At 47.7% G+C, this 15,165-nt stretch overlaps 1 protein-coding gene across 1 annotated transcript in view; it reads left to right on the top strand.

The window, feature by feature from the left end:
- Positions 1-1,157: 1,157 nt before the first annotated feature.
- LOC128721823 (protein obstructor-E-like) overlaps positions 1,158-15,165 on the top strand; it is a 32,036-nt gene continuing 18,028 nt past the window's right edge. The window contains exon 1 of the mRNA XM_053815618.1: positions 1,158-1,212. Within this exon, the coding sequence (XP_053671593.1) occupies positions 1,158-1,212 (55 nt within the window). The remainder of the gene's footprint in view (positions 1,213-15,165) is intronic.

Here is a 15,165-nt window from a genome sequence, read left to right as displayed (position 1 = left end):
AATGTTATATACATTTCGATGAGCTTATTCAGCAGGTTCACATCATACGCATTGGTTTTAAACAATTTAACACGGTAGAGCACTGTACTGAAGGAACTGAGAAAATATCGTCTAGAGGATTAACATTTAATTTGACACTCGTTTTTTAAAGTGAAGGGTCAAGCATAAACGCGGTAAATTTTTATATTTTTATATCGAGATATTAGTTATTCTGAATTATAGTAAATGTTACTTACTTACTTACTTATATAGTAAGTAAGTATAGTAAATGTTAGATAGAGAAAAAAGCTTCAAAAAAGGTAACCGAACATTTGCTCACTGTGAAGAGATGTTGCATGACCTTTTACTCACTATGGGTGAAATGTCAGTCTCACCAATCACTGCTCAACCCCTAGAAAGCTCACGCATTTGGTTACGCAATGCTTTTGAAAAGCTAATAAAAAAATTAGGCAAAATAGAGCGGGAATGAGCATATTGTTTGCCAACGGGTAGGTTTGATAGAAGGTAACTGTTACAAAAACAAATTTCCTAAAAATACGCGATGAACATCGCACGGTTGTGCTTCCTGGGCACATCTCGTTCACTTTCGCCGCGCATTAGTGCCGCCGGAACAGGAGAAAAAAGGGAAAATGAATTAATCCAAGCTACGGCACCCTCCCGGCTGTGGAGTAAATCCAAAACGGCATTAGCAAGTTTCAGCAGTCACCGTTTCTATTTCAGTTCCCCAGCCAGGCGCACCCGCGAAGAAAGTCCATCGAAAACATCATTTAAATAACCGCCAAGTCGCTTAGCGGCAAACCGAGCCCGGTTTCCGCGCGTGTTACTTTGAACGAAAGCAAGCCAGAGGGTAGCAAAGCGAAGAAAAAAACAGAGAAGATTTTAACATTAATTCGAGCGGCAGCAGCGAGCCGGTGTCGAATGCAATCGCGAGTGTGTTTGCAGTGAAAAGCGGTGAGGAAAAAGGAAAAAGAAAAGTGCAAGTGCAAAACGGGTTCGGTGTGCAGGGCACCAAACCGGGCGCAAGATCGATTGTGGCACGGAACTGCGCGCGAAAGAAAGTGCACGCCGAGTGAAATCTGGAAGAAAAACGGCAAACCCACCCTCAGCCAGGTCGCTTTCTACGGCATTCTACGTGGGACGGAAAACGCACACAAACGATGGCATTAGCGGCGTGGAAATCGCACTCGCTCATTCTGATGGCGCTGCTGATCGGTAAGTGGTTTCGTTTTTATTCAACCCAACCCCGGAGGCTGGAAGATAATTGTGAACCGGAGTTTGGGCGCGGGTTATGCAAAATTGGAATGGCAACCGTTGCTCGATCGTTTCGTCAACTTTCAACCCCTTTTACTGCCGCTTGGGGAAATTCAATTTTCCTCCCGTCATTCGGCCTCGCTGTCTGGACTGGATCGTGGGTGTCGTAAAAAAGCGGCGTTAGGAAGAAGCTGCAAAAGAAGAAGCAGGCAGAAACAATGCACCATATTCATCGCGATCCGGATGCGATTCCATTTCGTAACCCCTTTTTTTCGGGGTGAGAGCTATTTTTGTTTAGCCAACGCCCAAAGGAAAGGGTCACAGTGTTTAATGATAAGCATAAAGTTTATGCTGCCACTCGGCGAGCGGGAGTGTCATTTCGCTCGTGCGTACCCATCGGGGTGGGCGCACGAGAAATAAAACAGTTCCATCGGTTTATGGGTTCCACTAAAACCGCACCCGGCTAAAGCCCCACTGCGGCACTTGGAGCATGCTAGCTGGCATCAGGGCGAGCTGGCAATTGGCACTGTGAGGCCATTTAGTTTCTAGAAAGCGATTTTTTTTCTCGATTTGTTTCCGAAGGACTCACCCACACAACCAATTCGGATTGTTACATAGTTTTGTGTTATTTTATGGTTTTATGCATTAGCGATCCGTGGCAGTTGAACTCAGCTAGATTGTGTTATATTTTCCTTTCCTTTGAGATGAACCGTTGTCAAAAATGTTACGAAACTAACTTGAACTTTTGTAGATTTTCTTCACGCGTTGTGGGTACACTTTACAGGTGCGTTGCAGTGTGTCTGTTTTATAGAGGGATTGCATAAAAATGGAACACATTATTCTTTGTTCCCTTCGGTGCTGGCAGCTATTTGAAGTTCGTTTTTCGTTGGAATGGGAATGATCCCGTCGAAACAGTGCTCTCATAAATTGACTCTATTACTCGGAGGGTTTTTTATTGAGATTATTACAGGCTCGTATGGCTTGTCGTGAATCACTGAGAGAACAATTTTCGAAATAATACTCGCCTACAAAGAATGATTCGCCCACACGGGAATGACGAATTTGGCGCTGCAATTCAATCATATGTATTTCCGGTGAACGATCCATCGGGTGGAACGAATTCATTCACGTTGAAAGTAGAGATAAACATATTTGCGAGCCACGCCAATGAGCCACACGTTTTATCAGTTTACAAATTTTGCATTTCCAACAAAGGTAATATTCTCGGAAAATTTGCTCCAAAACGTATTTATCAAAGCATAATATTGCCAAAAATAGCTCGCCATTCGAAAATGCGAATCACAATAAATGAGCAGGTATTGCGGGATAAAATACACCGCATCAAAAGAGCATCAAAGAGCGAATAAAATTTTACGAATATGGCGCAAGACACAAATGGTGTTTCTGACGAAAAAAAAAAATGAAAATTCTACTACATAAGGCATTTATTCATTTCTACTGCGCTTCAGTTTGCGAATAATAACGCGAATAATGTGAAAAGCGGTCTTAAAAGTGTCGAGAACCAAAATAAATCTCATTGATGCTTGTCAGAATGTTCAGCCTCCTAAACATAATCGAGACCTTTACTAATGGCGTATGATAAATGGAGCATTCGGATGGAGAAACATTATCATTCTGACATTAAATATTGAAGCGAAAAATTGCAAAACTAAACGAGAGATAAATTTGCAATCACGGAAAGACACATTCAATAGAAACTCTGCTCAATGTTTAGCGAATTATAGGACAGTGAAAGAATATCGCAATTTCAAAGTGCCACGTTTTTCCAATCCTTTTGCAGCGGGATCTTTTTTTGCGCCCTTCGCATGATCAGATGCCTTCCGCTGTCCGATGGTCGCGAACGTTTTTCTATTTGAACAAACCGTACACGGAGAACGAATGTGCATATTTCCAGCAGGAAGTTTAATCCCGATTGCTTAATATTCATAACGCATTCGCGCTCTGGCTTCCGGAATAATAAATAGAACTATTTGCTCATAGTGCTGTTTGAGATGCATCCTTAAGGATGGAGCATATACCGTAAACGTGTGTGCGATGCTGGAAATGAGTAAACTCTCCATTCTCATCCCGGCAGGGTAATGCAAATGGAGCGTCCATTGCAGCTGCATTGCAATTAATTAAGTCGAATCTGTTTGTGCGAGCAAAGCGTGCAAGAAAGTTATTATTTTCCGGAATGGAAGCACGGGTTAAATCATTGTGTTGCGATGCACAAGGGAACAATAATTTTTGCAAAAAGGATAAAAAAACCTCTCTAGAAACATTTGTTTTTGTTTCTAGAAACGGGACTATGTCCACATATATCCCTTTTACCCAGTCCATAATAGTTTGCGGACAACCCTCTCCCGTGCAATTTCTCGTTCATTTAAGTATATTTCTGTTACTTCTTCGGGTAGGGTATGGTTTGCGTGATGGATCCTGACCATTTCCCGTGCGTTTCCCTTGTCGGTCGGGGTGCATTACGCAATGAAACCGTCGAAGGCTCCCGGAGAGGCTGAGTTGTGAAATAAAAGCAGTAACAATAAAATCATCAGCTCAACCCCTAACCGGGTTGGTTGCCGAAGCTTCCCTCGAAGGGCCCATAATTGCGGCTACAAGGCGATTTGTTGATTCGGGTGAGCGCCGTTAGCGGTCGAACAAGATTTTCCACAGCTTCCACCCTCTAGAGGTACCTTTGATGGAGAGCTTTTTGACGAGCCAGCATGCCCGTGGTGCGGTGCGTGTCGAGTGTCAGTAAAATTGCGGTGCGAAACCGGCCGTCAACGGGAGCAGTCTCAGGCAGGACGGATCGGGTCGTCCAAACAGAAAACAATCCATGTGCACCCCGGCCCACTGGGTTCATGGCGCCCATTGTGTGCGTTTTTCGTTTCTCCATCGCGCCTTCGAGTGGTTCACATGTCAAACGATAGTTTTATCCCGCTTAAAACGCGTCGGCGACATTTCGCTGGTAACCATTGGCAACCACGTAGTCAGCTGAGGGCGAAGTGGCGTGAGAAATGAGATGCGAGATGACACCATCTCCGCGGTGTGAGATGGCAGATAGGGTGTAGTCAGCGTGAGAACGTTCGAAACGAGCGTTGGCGTTGCGGTGACGAAAAACAATCAACGCAAATGAGCTGAAGTAAGAAATGAACAAGCAAAAAGAGTGCGGCAAACAAAGCTGCGGCAGTGCAATCGCCCAGCGAAGACGCAAGCGCATCGAGATTATTATTTATTGCCCCAGCGCGGTGCCGAATCGCACGAGTACTCGCAACCATTCCGCGCACCTTGGCATGTACGAAGATGTTTTTCCACCCCCAAAACTGATGGCGGTTGGGAGGTTCTTTTTTTTTGCTCCGCTCCGCACGGTACCGAAACCGGAGCGAGTGATCAATAAGCGGTCATCATTCACAGCCGCTAAAAGACCCCCGATGTGATAACTATCTTGACATTCCGGCAAAAATGCCACGATTGCCAGAAGAAAATCGGCGCAATATCGGCGACCGTGGGGCGGTGAATGAAAATCGGTCAAAAGCTGCGAGCGGAGTTAACAAGCGAGAAAAAAAAAATTATCCATTTTTGGGGCTGCCAGTTCACATCGAGTGGAGACTGTGCGTCTAAAGATCCATCATGTTGACGTGAGAAATGACACGTGAAGGTGAAAAATAGTGCCGTTCGGCCGTTCGAATTCACCTTGAACTGGCGCCGGCAAGCGGTAGTTTGGTTGGAGTGTTTTTTTTTTGACTCTCTCTCTCTCATCGCATGAAAATAATAAGAAAAAATACCCCCAATCCAGCATCGTCGGCCCAGCGTGAAGATTTTGCCGGTGTGATGCAACTATGAGTTACTGCAAGAAATCAATATCGCAGCAACAGCTCTTTCTCTCGATCTCGAACGGTTAGCGCTAGTAACGGGGTGGCCCCAGGTGGCCAAATTTCATCCGATGCAATTAGTCATCGAAGAGAGCCTCGTTTCCATCGGTTCGGTTTGGTACAGCGAAAACGACCATACGACGTACGGGGGTCACAAAAACCGTGAGCCAATTCGACTCTGCCGAAGGCCTAAAAGACTCGGTGACAAGAAATTCTGCTTCTGTCGCCGAAGAACGGATGATTAATTGCAGTGACTGACATCGTCACGTTACCGGGAGCATCTCGCGTGGTGGAGCGATTTTCCGAGTTGCACAAAATGGAACCGCTTTGGTGGGTGTCAAAATCAACCCCGCGTCGTTTCCAGGGGGTGGATTTTTTTGGATGATACCAACACGAAAAAATTTCGAACCTTTGCCATTGCTGGTGCAACGAAATCGCCCGAACAGAGTGCGCTGCGGTCCCGGGTGGTTAATTAAACGCATGCAACGTGGTGACCTGGTAATGATGGAAATTACGATGTTGTAATGCGGCTACCAGCGTGTGCTGTGATGAGCATCGTTGGGAGAGAGAGAGAGAATAAGATGGGTTCTCTAGACGGCGGTTAATGTTGGTGCCGCACTGGAAAGCTTCAATTACGGAGCCACGGATTTTTGCAGAGCCCCCCGAGCGAGTTAGCGCGAGTTGTTTATTATTATTATTCCCCGCTAGCTTTGCCAACCTGGTGCCACCAACCGATGCGGGGTTCTCAAGGTTTTCCTTTTATCGCCAAGTAGGTTGCTGATTGGTGATGGAATCGAGCCAACGGAATCGACGGTTGGAAGGTTTTTTATTTCTCTCTTTGCTCGGTTAGTCTGACGCGTGTTTCATCGCCGGCTTGGGTGTTAAATATTTCATCTAGGTTTTTTTTGGGGTGCGATATTGCAACATCAAGCACAGACGCACGCAGGGGTTAATCATCTAATGCTGTAAAAAAGAAAACAACAAGCGTAGCTATGACTATGATGTAAAATGTTGTGCAAAATCGGTTCTGCATATTTGCAGTCAGATGCAATCAATTGGAGCAATACTTTGATCCTGTGTGAGCAAAATAACATAGGGCATTGGGAGCAAGAGCTTTGAAATCAAGTCCTGAAAGTACTATAAAAACGATGGAAAGTGTAGCAGCAAAAGGACCTGATACACAAAGGAATGCTCAAAGGTCATTGAGTTTTAAACATGCCTCTTTAGCACTTGACGTGTTGGAGGAAGTGACCCTTTTTTTCTGTACTCACAACCATAATTTCATCACGCGCAACGTCTATGCATGCCAATTAGCAATGGGTAACCGCAGGGCTATTGACGTTTGATATTATTCAATGACGAGCACAGAATCACGCTTGAGTTCTCTTTTTCAAAAACACTCAATAAACTTCGTGGCTTCCGACCAACAAAACATCATTGCTAACTCGCACGGAGCGTTTAGTGAACGAGTGGTCCGCGGTTTACATGTCGATGGCAATGAGAGTGAGCTGTTTTTTTAGTATTCATAGAACCATACGCATTATGTTAAATACTTTCCTACACTAGGCCCATACCATCACAGAGCGGCACATTTGACGAAAGCACCACGGGCACTGTCCAACGTATGGCAGCTAAAAATGCATAATTTAACTAGCGAGCGATAATACCACGGGGCGATAAATTAATTTGGAATTAATCAATTATTAATTGCGCCCGGTTGCGAGTTAATTAATTTGTGTGCGAATTTTATGGTAACAAATTGTTGAAGAACCGCTCCGCGCGTACGTCTGTATCACCCCCCCGTACGCCTGGGTGTCATCAATGGTTGCGTTTTATTTTCCACTTTTATGAAGCGGTGATTTTGTTTTTGTTACCTCCCCCTCGTTGAGGGTGTGCTGCCGTGGCAATAACTAATTTTCCGCTTGACGCTCGGGTAATGCGAACATTGCGCATCCGGGGATTGATGCGGGGAAGCTCATTCGCGTCTGATTGGATCGAACGGGCGAGACAATGTAATTGCCGTTTGATGTACGCACCGGCACTTATGCACGATGCAATTGCACCCGCTGGATGAGGATGGGGATTTTTTTTCCACCGGCCTCGGTTTTGAGCACTAGCGTGTCATAAATATGGGAGCATTGAAACAAAAAGCAGAAAAAAAAACATCAAGAGGTTATGTGGGGAGAGATTTAAAGGCAGACTAACCGATCACCCCATCCCAATGGTTCGATCGATTATTGATACACTTGCCACAACGAGCGCCTGCGTCACTCGGATGCGTATTTCCGTCGAGTGATCAAAGTGTTAATTTTCCATCACTTCATTTCCACCGGCATCGAATCAGCGCCGTTGCTAGTGGCTCCCTCTAGTGGCCGGCGCTCGGAGGATGGTGTGACCGGATGGGATAATTGGTTTTATTATGTTTGCTGATATCCGAACGGCATGGCTGTGGTTTCTCGAGCGCGTTCGAAAAGGACGAACATTGCATGAAACGGTGGTACGGTCGTGCGTGAAACGAGTTCATTGTGGTTTGAGTGAGCCCAATAATTTGATGTCACTTTAAAGGGCTGGTTTTGGCTCTTTTAACGACACGCGGAAAAACTACAAGCCGTCCCGAAACTAGCACATTTTTCGTTCGATCGTTTGTCAACGGGCGGTTAGAGAAATAGAGCCCAACCCTAGATGACGTTCCACTTCAGCCCTGGCTTCACGTTCCATCCATCCGGCTCGGTTCACTTATCACCTAGACTTAATTTAGCGAGCGGAAATCTTGAATTATTCAAATGTTTTCCTCTCGGGCGGTTCTGCGAACGCTCGAGGCGTTGAAACGGCTTCTTGAATTCATGATTTCCACACCGTGCACCGATTGGCGTCCAGGGCAAGGCCATCGGGAGCTGTGGTGCTTTTTCCACCCCCGGGCAGGATGCAAATGGAGCGGACGAAGAAAAGAGGCACCAAAGAGGCGCTGGCGGAGCGCGAACGAGCGCACAAAATGGACGACGCACCGTGACAAAGTTTGACAGCCAACGGCACACACACACAGCTCGCGTCTGCCGGGAATCCGACCGGAGTTAATGAAGAGGGACGATCCGTCGAGTGCCTAATGCGATAATGCGAGGAATAACGGAAATCACGAGCAAAACTAGCACCGGGGACAATCAACTACACAATCATCCCGTCCTGTGGGTCAACCTCGTGCTCGGTGGGATGGGCCACGGTAAGGGGGAGGAAAAATAAGGAAAATTCATGCGACGGGTGTTGACGAAAGCTGTGAGCCAGGCGTCTACTTATACTGCTCTATCCATCTTTCCGGTGTGGCTCTGGGGAAGGAAACCGTACGACGAATCGTTTGGCTCGGTTTTAAACATGCCCGTCCCGGGAGTACCGGAAACAATTCGGGCAACAGTTTGGCCGCAACGGGATTGAATCTTGAAAGGACGAACGACACCGGAAGTAGTCCACAAGGACGCTTTCAGTCGTGGCTCGCCACGGTACTCGGTCTCGGTCACACAATTTCCCATCCCTTTCTAGCTACAAACCCCGGGCGGGGTTGTCGGGAACCTTGCCGACGTCAATTAAATTTTCATTAAATTTGTTCACCTTTAAATCGCCTCGCTTCGCGCTTTTGAATTCAATTTTAACTCCCCAAACGGCACCCCGGCGTGCGCTGGCTCGGTTTGTGCCACGCGGTGGCGGTGAAAGCTGGCGACAGGAAATTCGCCCTCGCTCTCACCTGAGGCGGGATTATGATTCTGTGCGAAGGACAAACAGCTTTAAATTGGAGACGGTAAGAAAGCACCTCAATTTTTGGATCAGGACATCAGTACAAACGGCTAACAGGCGCTGGCTTTAGCAATTTGAAGCAACACCAATAAGGAAGGGACTTGTTTTAGCGCACCATAATCATCGTATTCGTAATCTCCTTCGTCCAAGTTTAGCAAGTTTAGGTAAAATTCTTTCAATTTTGGAACACCCCAGGTTCAACTCCACAGTTGCTGGTTCCTTTCCCAAAGCATTTCATTTCAAAATACTTCCCAACGTTACTCTGATGCTTCAAATATTTTTTTTTTCATTACAAACAACTCGAAAGCCATTGAATTTTGCGTCCCTTCCAAAGGAGCAGTTTGCAATGGGCGATATTGTTTGAAAGCAGCGCGCTTAACCCTTAGCACAGCTAGGCAAACGGCCCGGGCTATGTTTCTCAGTTGACCTCCCCCCTGTTATGGCCCGGTTCACCTTAAACCGACTTCACAATGCAGCTGGTCCACCGGAGCCGGGTAGGGAAAATGAGAAAATGGGCGACCGTCGCTTGGCATACGAAATGCATTCCCATTTATAAAATTGCAAATATTCCCATACACGTACTCCCTCCGTGCGGTTGACTGTCTCTTGTTTCGTGTCCCCGTTTTACTCCACCCACCCACCAACGACCCGTAGTTTGTAGCGCTACGGACGCATCCAGGTGTATCCGGGATACGCCGTGCGGATTTCCGGACGGAACCCGGACTGGGTGCATTTCGTACATGACTCATTTATTTGGGATTCGGTTAGTTTTGGCTTCGGTGCCAGAGCGCTTGGACGCAGCATTTTGTGTCTCCTCTCCTGCGTACCACTGCGGTTGGGTTTTGGGTTTATGTCTCGCAGCAGGCTTTGACAATCTTCCGTTACCCGGCAACCGGCGCTCGGTTGATAGAAAGGTTTTTCATTCTTCAAGAGTACGCTTCGAGGCCGCGCACCGGTCGACAGCCGCATGGTGAAAGGACATCGGGTGAAAGGGAAAAGTTTCATTAAAACGTTTTGGTGTGTGTGTGTGTGTGTGTGTGTGTGTGTGTGGGTCTGCAAGGATGGGTGAGTGCATTCGGTGAAATTTAAATACTGAGTTTGGCTCGCAATTGTTCGCGTTGCGCACGTTTCTAGCTCGATCCCTTGGGCACACGATGGCAAGCCGTACCGTGACTTTGTGCTAAGGTTTGTTCAGAGCAGCAGTGTATTGTCTAGCAACCGGTGACGCTAAAAGTTGGTACGCTTTTATGACCGTGGAATTTAAGCGTTGGGGTGCAATTTTTAATTTTCTATTGCGGATTTCGTTTAATGAAAAATAGCCCAAAATTGAGTTATGAGCAATATAGTGATGTAAAGGCTTACGAAATATTGCGATCCTGCCGGTAAAGGCGTACTCACAGGAACTGCAAACGGTTTTTGTTGGGAAATTGTACACGTTTAGAGATGGAAAACCGCTCTAACTAAATGCTAATTTGCAGCAAGCTCCGCAGCCGTTCCTTCGGGGGAAAATGGTTCCCGACACAAACGATATGCATTTCAGCTAAACAACGCGCGCGAAACGCGAAGCCAACCAAGTGCAGTTAAATCATACTGCAGCCAGCATCCCAAACGTGCCGCAAGAGCCCGTACAAACCGAAAACCACGGGTCGTCTCGCTTTCGGTTGGTGAAATAAATTAATACAATACAACAACCACGTGCTGTAAAATGTGCCCCTAGCGCGGTGGCAGTAAATTCACTTCGTGTGTTTTATTCTACGCGTCGGTACCAACGGCAGAAAGGCAGGACCTAGAAGGGTGCTAGCAAATTAGATATTTATTTTACAAATATGGAAATTTCCCGACCCCCAACGGCGCGATTCTCGTCCTCCGGATGGCGCATTGGCGTGTGCGCACCGTGTCGGCGTAATAAATAGTCCATTTCCGGTTTTCCCGGGGTTTGACGTCGAGCTAAGCCCGTGGCTCGGTTTTCGCTGTCGTCGTGTTTGTCGCCGTCGGTGGTGAAAAGGGCTGCTTGCAACCTACGAGACGCGGGATGGTGGGAGTGAGACCAAAAAAGCACCCCAGGACACGAAGAAGGAAACAAAACGCACCCTCCGCTCCATCACGTGCCCGCGATAAGAGCCACAAAACTAATGCAAAACTGGTTTAACTTTGGGAAAATGCAATTCGACCGCGTTCGCCCCAAAATGCCACGGCCCATTCATCTCGCGTGCTAGGAATCGCCCGCACCATTGGGACTCGCAAGGACCGCTCATCGAGGGGTTGAAAAATGAACAAATTTCTCCGGCCCATCACCTCACGACGGTGATCGTGCCGGTCGCGCACCGAAACCGGCCGTTAGGTAGGCGAAAGTTTCCGTCTAGGGGGAAGGTCAGTCCTACGAAAAAAATAAAAAAAAAACAAGCGATCACCACAACTCCCTCTGCCCACGGGCGGGTTATCTTTTGTAACCGTTTCGCGACGCGGGATGTGCGATTTATTTCCATCCCGGCGGGCCATTTGTACCGAGAGACGGCAACATAGTTGGAGGCACGATCCCGTTTGGTAGAATCATCGCACACAAGCTCAACAAGGGCAGAGTTTAAAGAGTGTCGTGGAAGTTTTATGCTTCTTTTTTGCCTGTACATTGCGTTTTTTTTTTGGGTGATACCGAACAACTCACAAATTGCATCCTTAATCCCTGCGAATGGATGAATGCATTGAAGGAAGTTTAGCTTAAGCATCCGGCATCGTAGCCAACAGCACCATCGAGTGACGGTTTTTTTTTACGAAAATTACACTAATCCCATCTTTCAACTTTGCACGATCGGCTCATGTTGGCTTTCACGGGGCGAAGATAAGCTCGATGAAACATTATTTTTCGCTCATTCTTCTGCTGATTGAAAGGCTGTCAAATGGGAAAAAATGGAAAGCTTTTCATCACTCAGCGCTGATTGCATCATTAGTTCGAGTCGTCCGGAAGACGAGCTTTACTCGAGCAAGTGCGTCTCCACCCAACGAACTAAAAATAAACACTCTTTAATTGCGCCGAGACACCTTCTGTGAATGTTTTAAATAATCCTTTTGGGGTAAGAAAACGCAAACACACGCCGCTTGTCGTGTAAATTCCAGAACCAAATCCTGAGTGCGTTGTTTACTGGCCACCATTTCACCCTTCTTTTTGTTTTGCTCCGTCCCCAAAACCGTGGCGGTAAAAATCGAGGCTATCGGGAGGTTCGAGGTTAATCCTTTCGAGTTTCCATTGTGGCCGTTGCTGTTGTTGGCGTTGTTGTTGTTTCTATCTCCGAACCACTTCGAGCGCGACCTCGTTTGCAGCGGACGGTCGAGTAGTGGAAAGCACAGGGGTGAAAAACCGCCTCACCAAAGCGCTGTGTGCGGGAAAAATGGTCGTCGTTCTGACAAAAAAAAAACAGACACACACACACAAATGGTCCCTTTTTATTTCCACGAGCGATCCCCAAACCCGGACTGGAGCGGGTGAATGCTTTGGTAAATAAAACGGAAAATAAAAGCAGCAAATATTATTGCAAAGCCGTCCGTTCGTCCAGCAAACGGTGGGAATAAAGGGGTTTGCAAGGGTGAACAAGCACGAAAGAGAGTGAGAGAGAGAGATAGTGGACTGAGATGGTTGGGAGGATGGCACGATGGCATCCCGTCCCGTCGGCCGTTATTATATTCCTTTCGTATTGTCGTCTATCTCGGCCGATGGTGGCAAATAATAAAACGGAGAAACGCAAAGCCAAACTCAACCCGAACGAATCCCAGCCGCTGACGTCGATGGTCGCTACTTTTGGGGGATGCCACCGTCGTTCGTACGTGACTTTGCGAGTGCAATCGCGAGTGCACTCTGCGGCGCATCGCAGATAAATGCATTCAGTTTGTGGCACCGTCCATGCCTCCGGCTCTACGCCGCTCGCTTTTGGGGGAGAAAAGTGCATATTTTCAACGTTCCGTTTGACATATTTTGTTCTCACGTTTTCGGGCCTCGGCGAAAGGGTTGCCCGGGGAGACTGTGTGGGTTTTCTGGGAGGGTTGTGAGGGCGTCATGTGTCGGCAGCTCGTTCGAAAAGTGGCACTAAACGTAGGAGTTGAAAACGTGCCCGACCGAGCCGGGGCGAATTATGGTGCGATGAGTCGATTCGTTCGTTCGTCCTTTTATGTAATGTGCGAGATTGGGGAGTTTTTTGCGCGGCATCGATCGTACCTGTACGGTGGGATCGGTGGGATGTGGGCCTTTTTTTGTTTTTATCTCTGTTTGAAGGCATTTTTGAGTGAGACGGTTAACAGATGACGAAATGGTTAAAATTAGGAGCAACAAATTACTGTCAGAAAACTGTTGTTGTTTGCTTTCTCGAGCTCGGAAGGGCACGGTTTGAAGAAATGATTGGCTGTGGGATTGAAGTGGGTTAGTTTTCGTGTACAACTTCGGTCACTGCAACACGTCCAGTGCGCTTTCTCGATACGACCGGCACTCGAGGCAATCGAGCAGCGTACGCCGCGTGTCAAATAACGCTCCACTCGAAAACGGTTGCTGGAAAAGTTCGTTCCTCTTCGCATCTTACTCATCCCGTCTCGAAGCACAGTTTCTCGGAAACAAGGTCACGCTCGAGGGCGCAATTCGTCCGAAACAGAACCCCACCCCAGTTGCGGCATGATCGTGTGGCGCCTTCACCAACCCTCCGGGAGGCAAAAGTGTCCGATAGCTCGATAACGGGGTGGAAAGTTTCGCCACAGACCGGCAGCAGGTGCGACACGTGGCACACTCAGCTGCACCGCGGCCCGTTTAAGTGTTATTATCGTTAATTATGTTACTGCCAAAGGTTACTGCACTTGGGGCGGCCGGGATCCGGTGCCAATTGCCTGGAGTTGCTGTTGCATTTTCCAGGACCACCGGCACCGGGATGCAGGGGCATCTTTGAAGAGAGAAAAATGAGGCGAGTGAATTATCGACTTCGGATTGGGGTCAATGGGAGAGAAAGCAATGCTACTGAAGTTTCCGGAGCGGGGTTTAACGCTTTTAAATTACGTACCGCTCCACATCCTTTTGGGTTACTAGGATTCGGATTGTCACTGAAGTTGATATAAATCCACGCGTTTCCTAGGCGACGAAAAACAGCCTGTTTACTTCATCATAAAAGGAAATTTATCCTCATTTACGAAACACGACCAACCATGGCACAACCTTTGCGCGCCTGGTGTTGTTTTACTAACCACAAAAACTCATCCGCCGATCGTGAACCAAACACCCGTAAACGTCTCGAAATTGATTTTGGGCCAAATTACTTAATATGACGCCGCGGTACCCGGTACCTTTGCGCAGTGTCACCCACGTGCTGTGTGGCGTGCGTTCGCGTTTGATGCCATCAGGATCAGGCGCCGGGCGTCTCGTATGCCACCATCAAGAACGGCATCCAGCCTGGTTACGTAAATCCAATTTCGGAAAATCATACAGGAACTCGCGCAAGAAGGATGACGCGGATGCGAGGGTGCGTTTCACCTGTTAGCAACTTCACCGTGGGTTGAACCGTGGTGTACCCCAGCACTAAAATGAGATCTGATGAGTCGCGCACGCAAACGGGACGCGAGCAAAAAAGGACTCGAGGAAAAAAAAAACAGGGTGGCCAAAAAGTAATGGCAACAAAACTCTCTCTCACACAACAACCACCTCTTCCCCTTTCGTGGCGGCTTGAAGCCCCAAACTTCATAAAGTCCCCAGCATGCTCTGGCGTCTTGGTGTGGGTGGTGTTGCGTCTCATCCCCGACGGAAATGGGCCGGGTGGCAACCGCAACAGCTGTCACGAAGGTGCGCTTCGCAGGAGAGCGCCCGTAGGCGGGCTTCAAAGGGAAACGACTCCGACGCGCTTGCCGTTATCCTGAGGGTCACGCTTTCACTTTGATCCTTGCGACCCGATAGGAGGGCGCAAGCGAATGTGGGAGTGAAAGCGAGAGAAACAGAGAGAAACAGAGCTGCCGGTGTTTTGGCGTGTCATTCGCGAAGCGCGTCAAGCGGCAAACGGCTGTCACGGTAACAAAAAGGCGCAAGCGGTCTCGCTTGAACGTTTAAAGTGCTCTCAATTACGGTTGGTTTGGCGTTGTGGCAGGAAGTGCGCCAAATGGGCGCGGATGCTTTCGAGCTTAAATCAAACGTAATCTCAAGATTTAATAATGAACCGGGACGATGGTGACACCCTTCGAACCGAAGGTGAGCCAGGTGGTATGGAAAGGGCAGCGAAAGGGTGCGTAAACAAAGTTAGGAAGAAAA

Source organism: Anopheles nili, chromosome 2 (genome assembly GCF_943737925.1).
Source record: "Anopheles nili chromosome 2, idAnoNiliSN_F5_01, whole genome shotgun sequence".
Classification (NCBI taxonomy): Eukaryota; Metazoa; Arthropoda; class Insecta; order Diptera; family Culicidae; genus Anopheles; species Anopheles nili.
The sequence above is the reverse complement of the archived record's forward strand: the minus strand, read 5'-3'. Positions and strand labels throughout refer to the sequence as shown.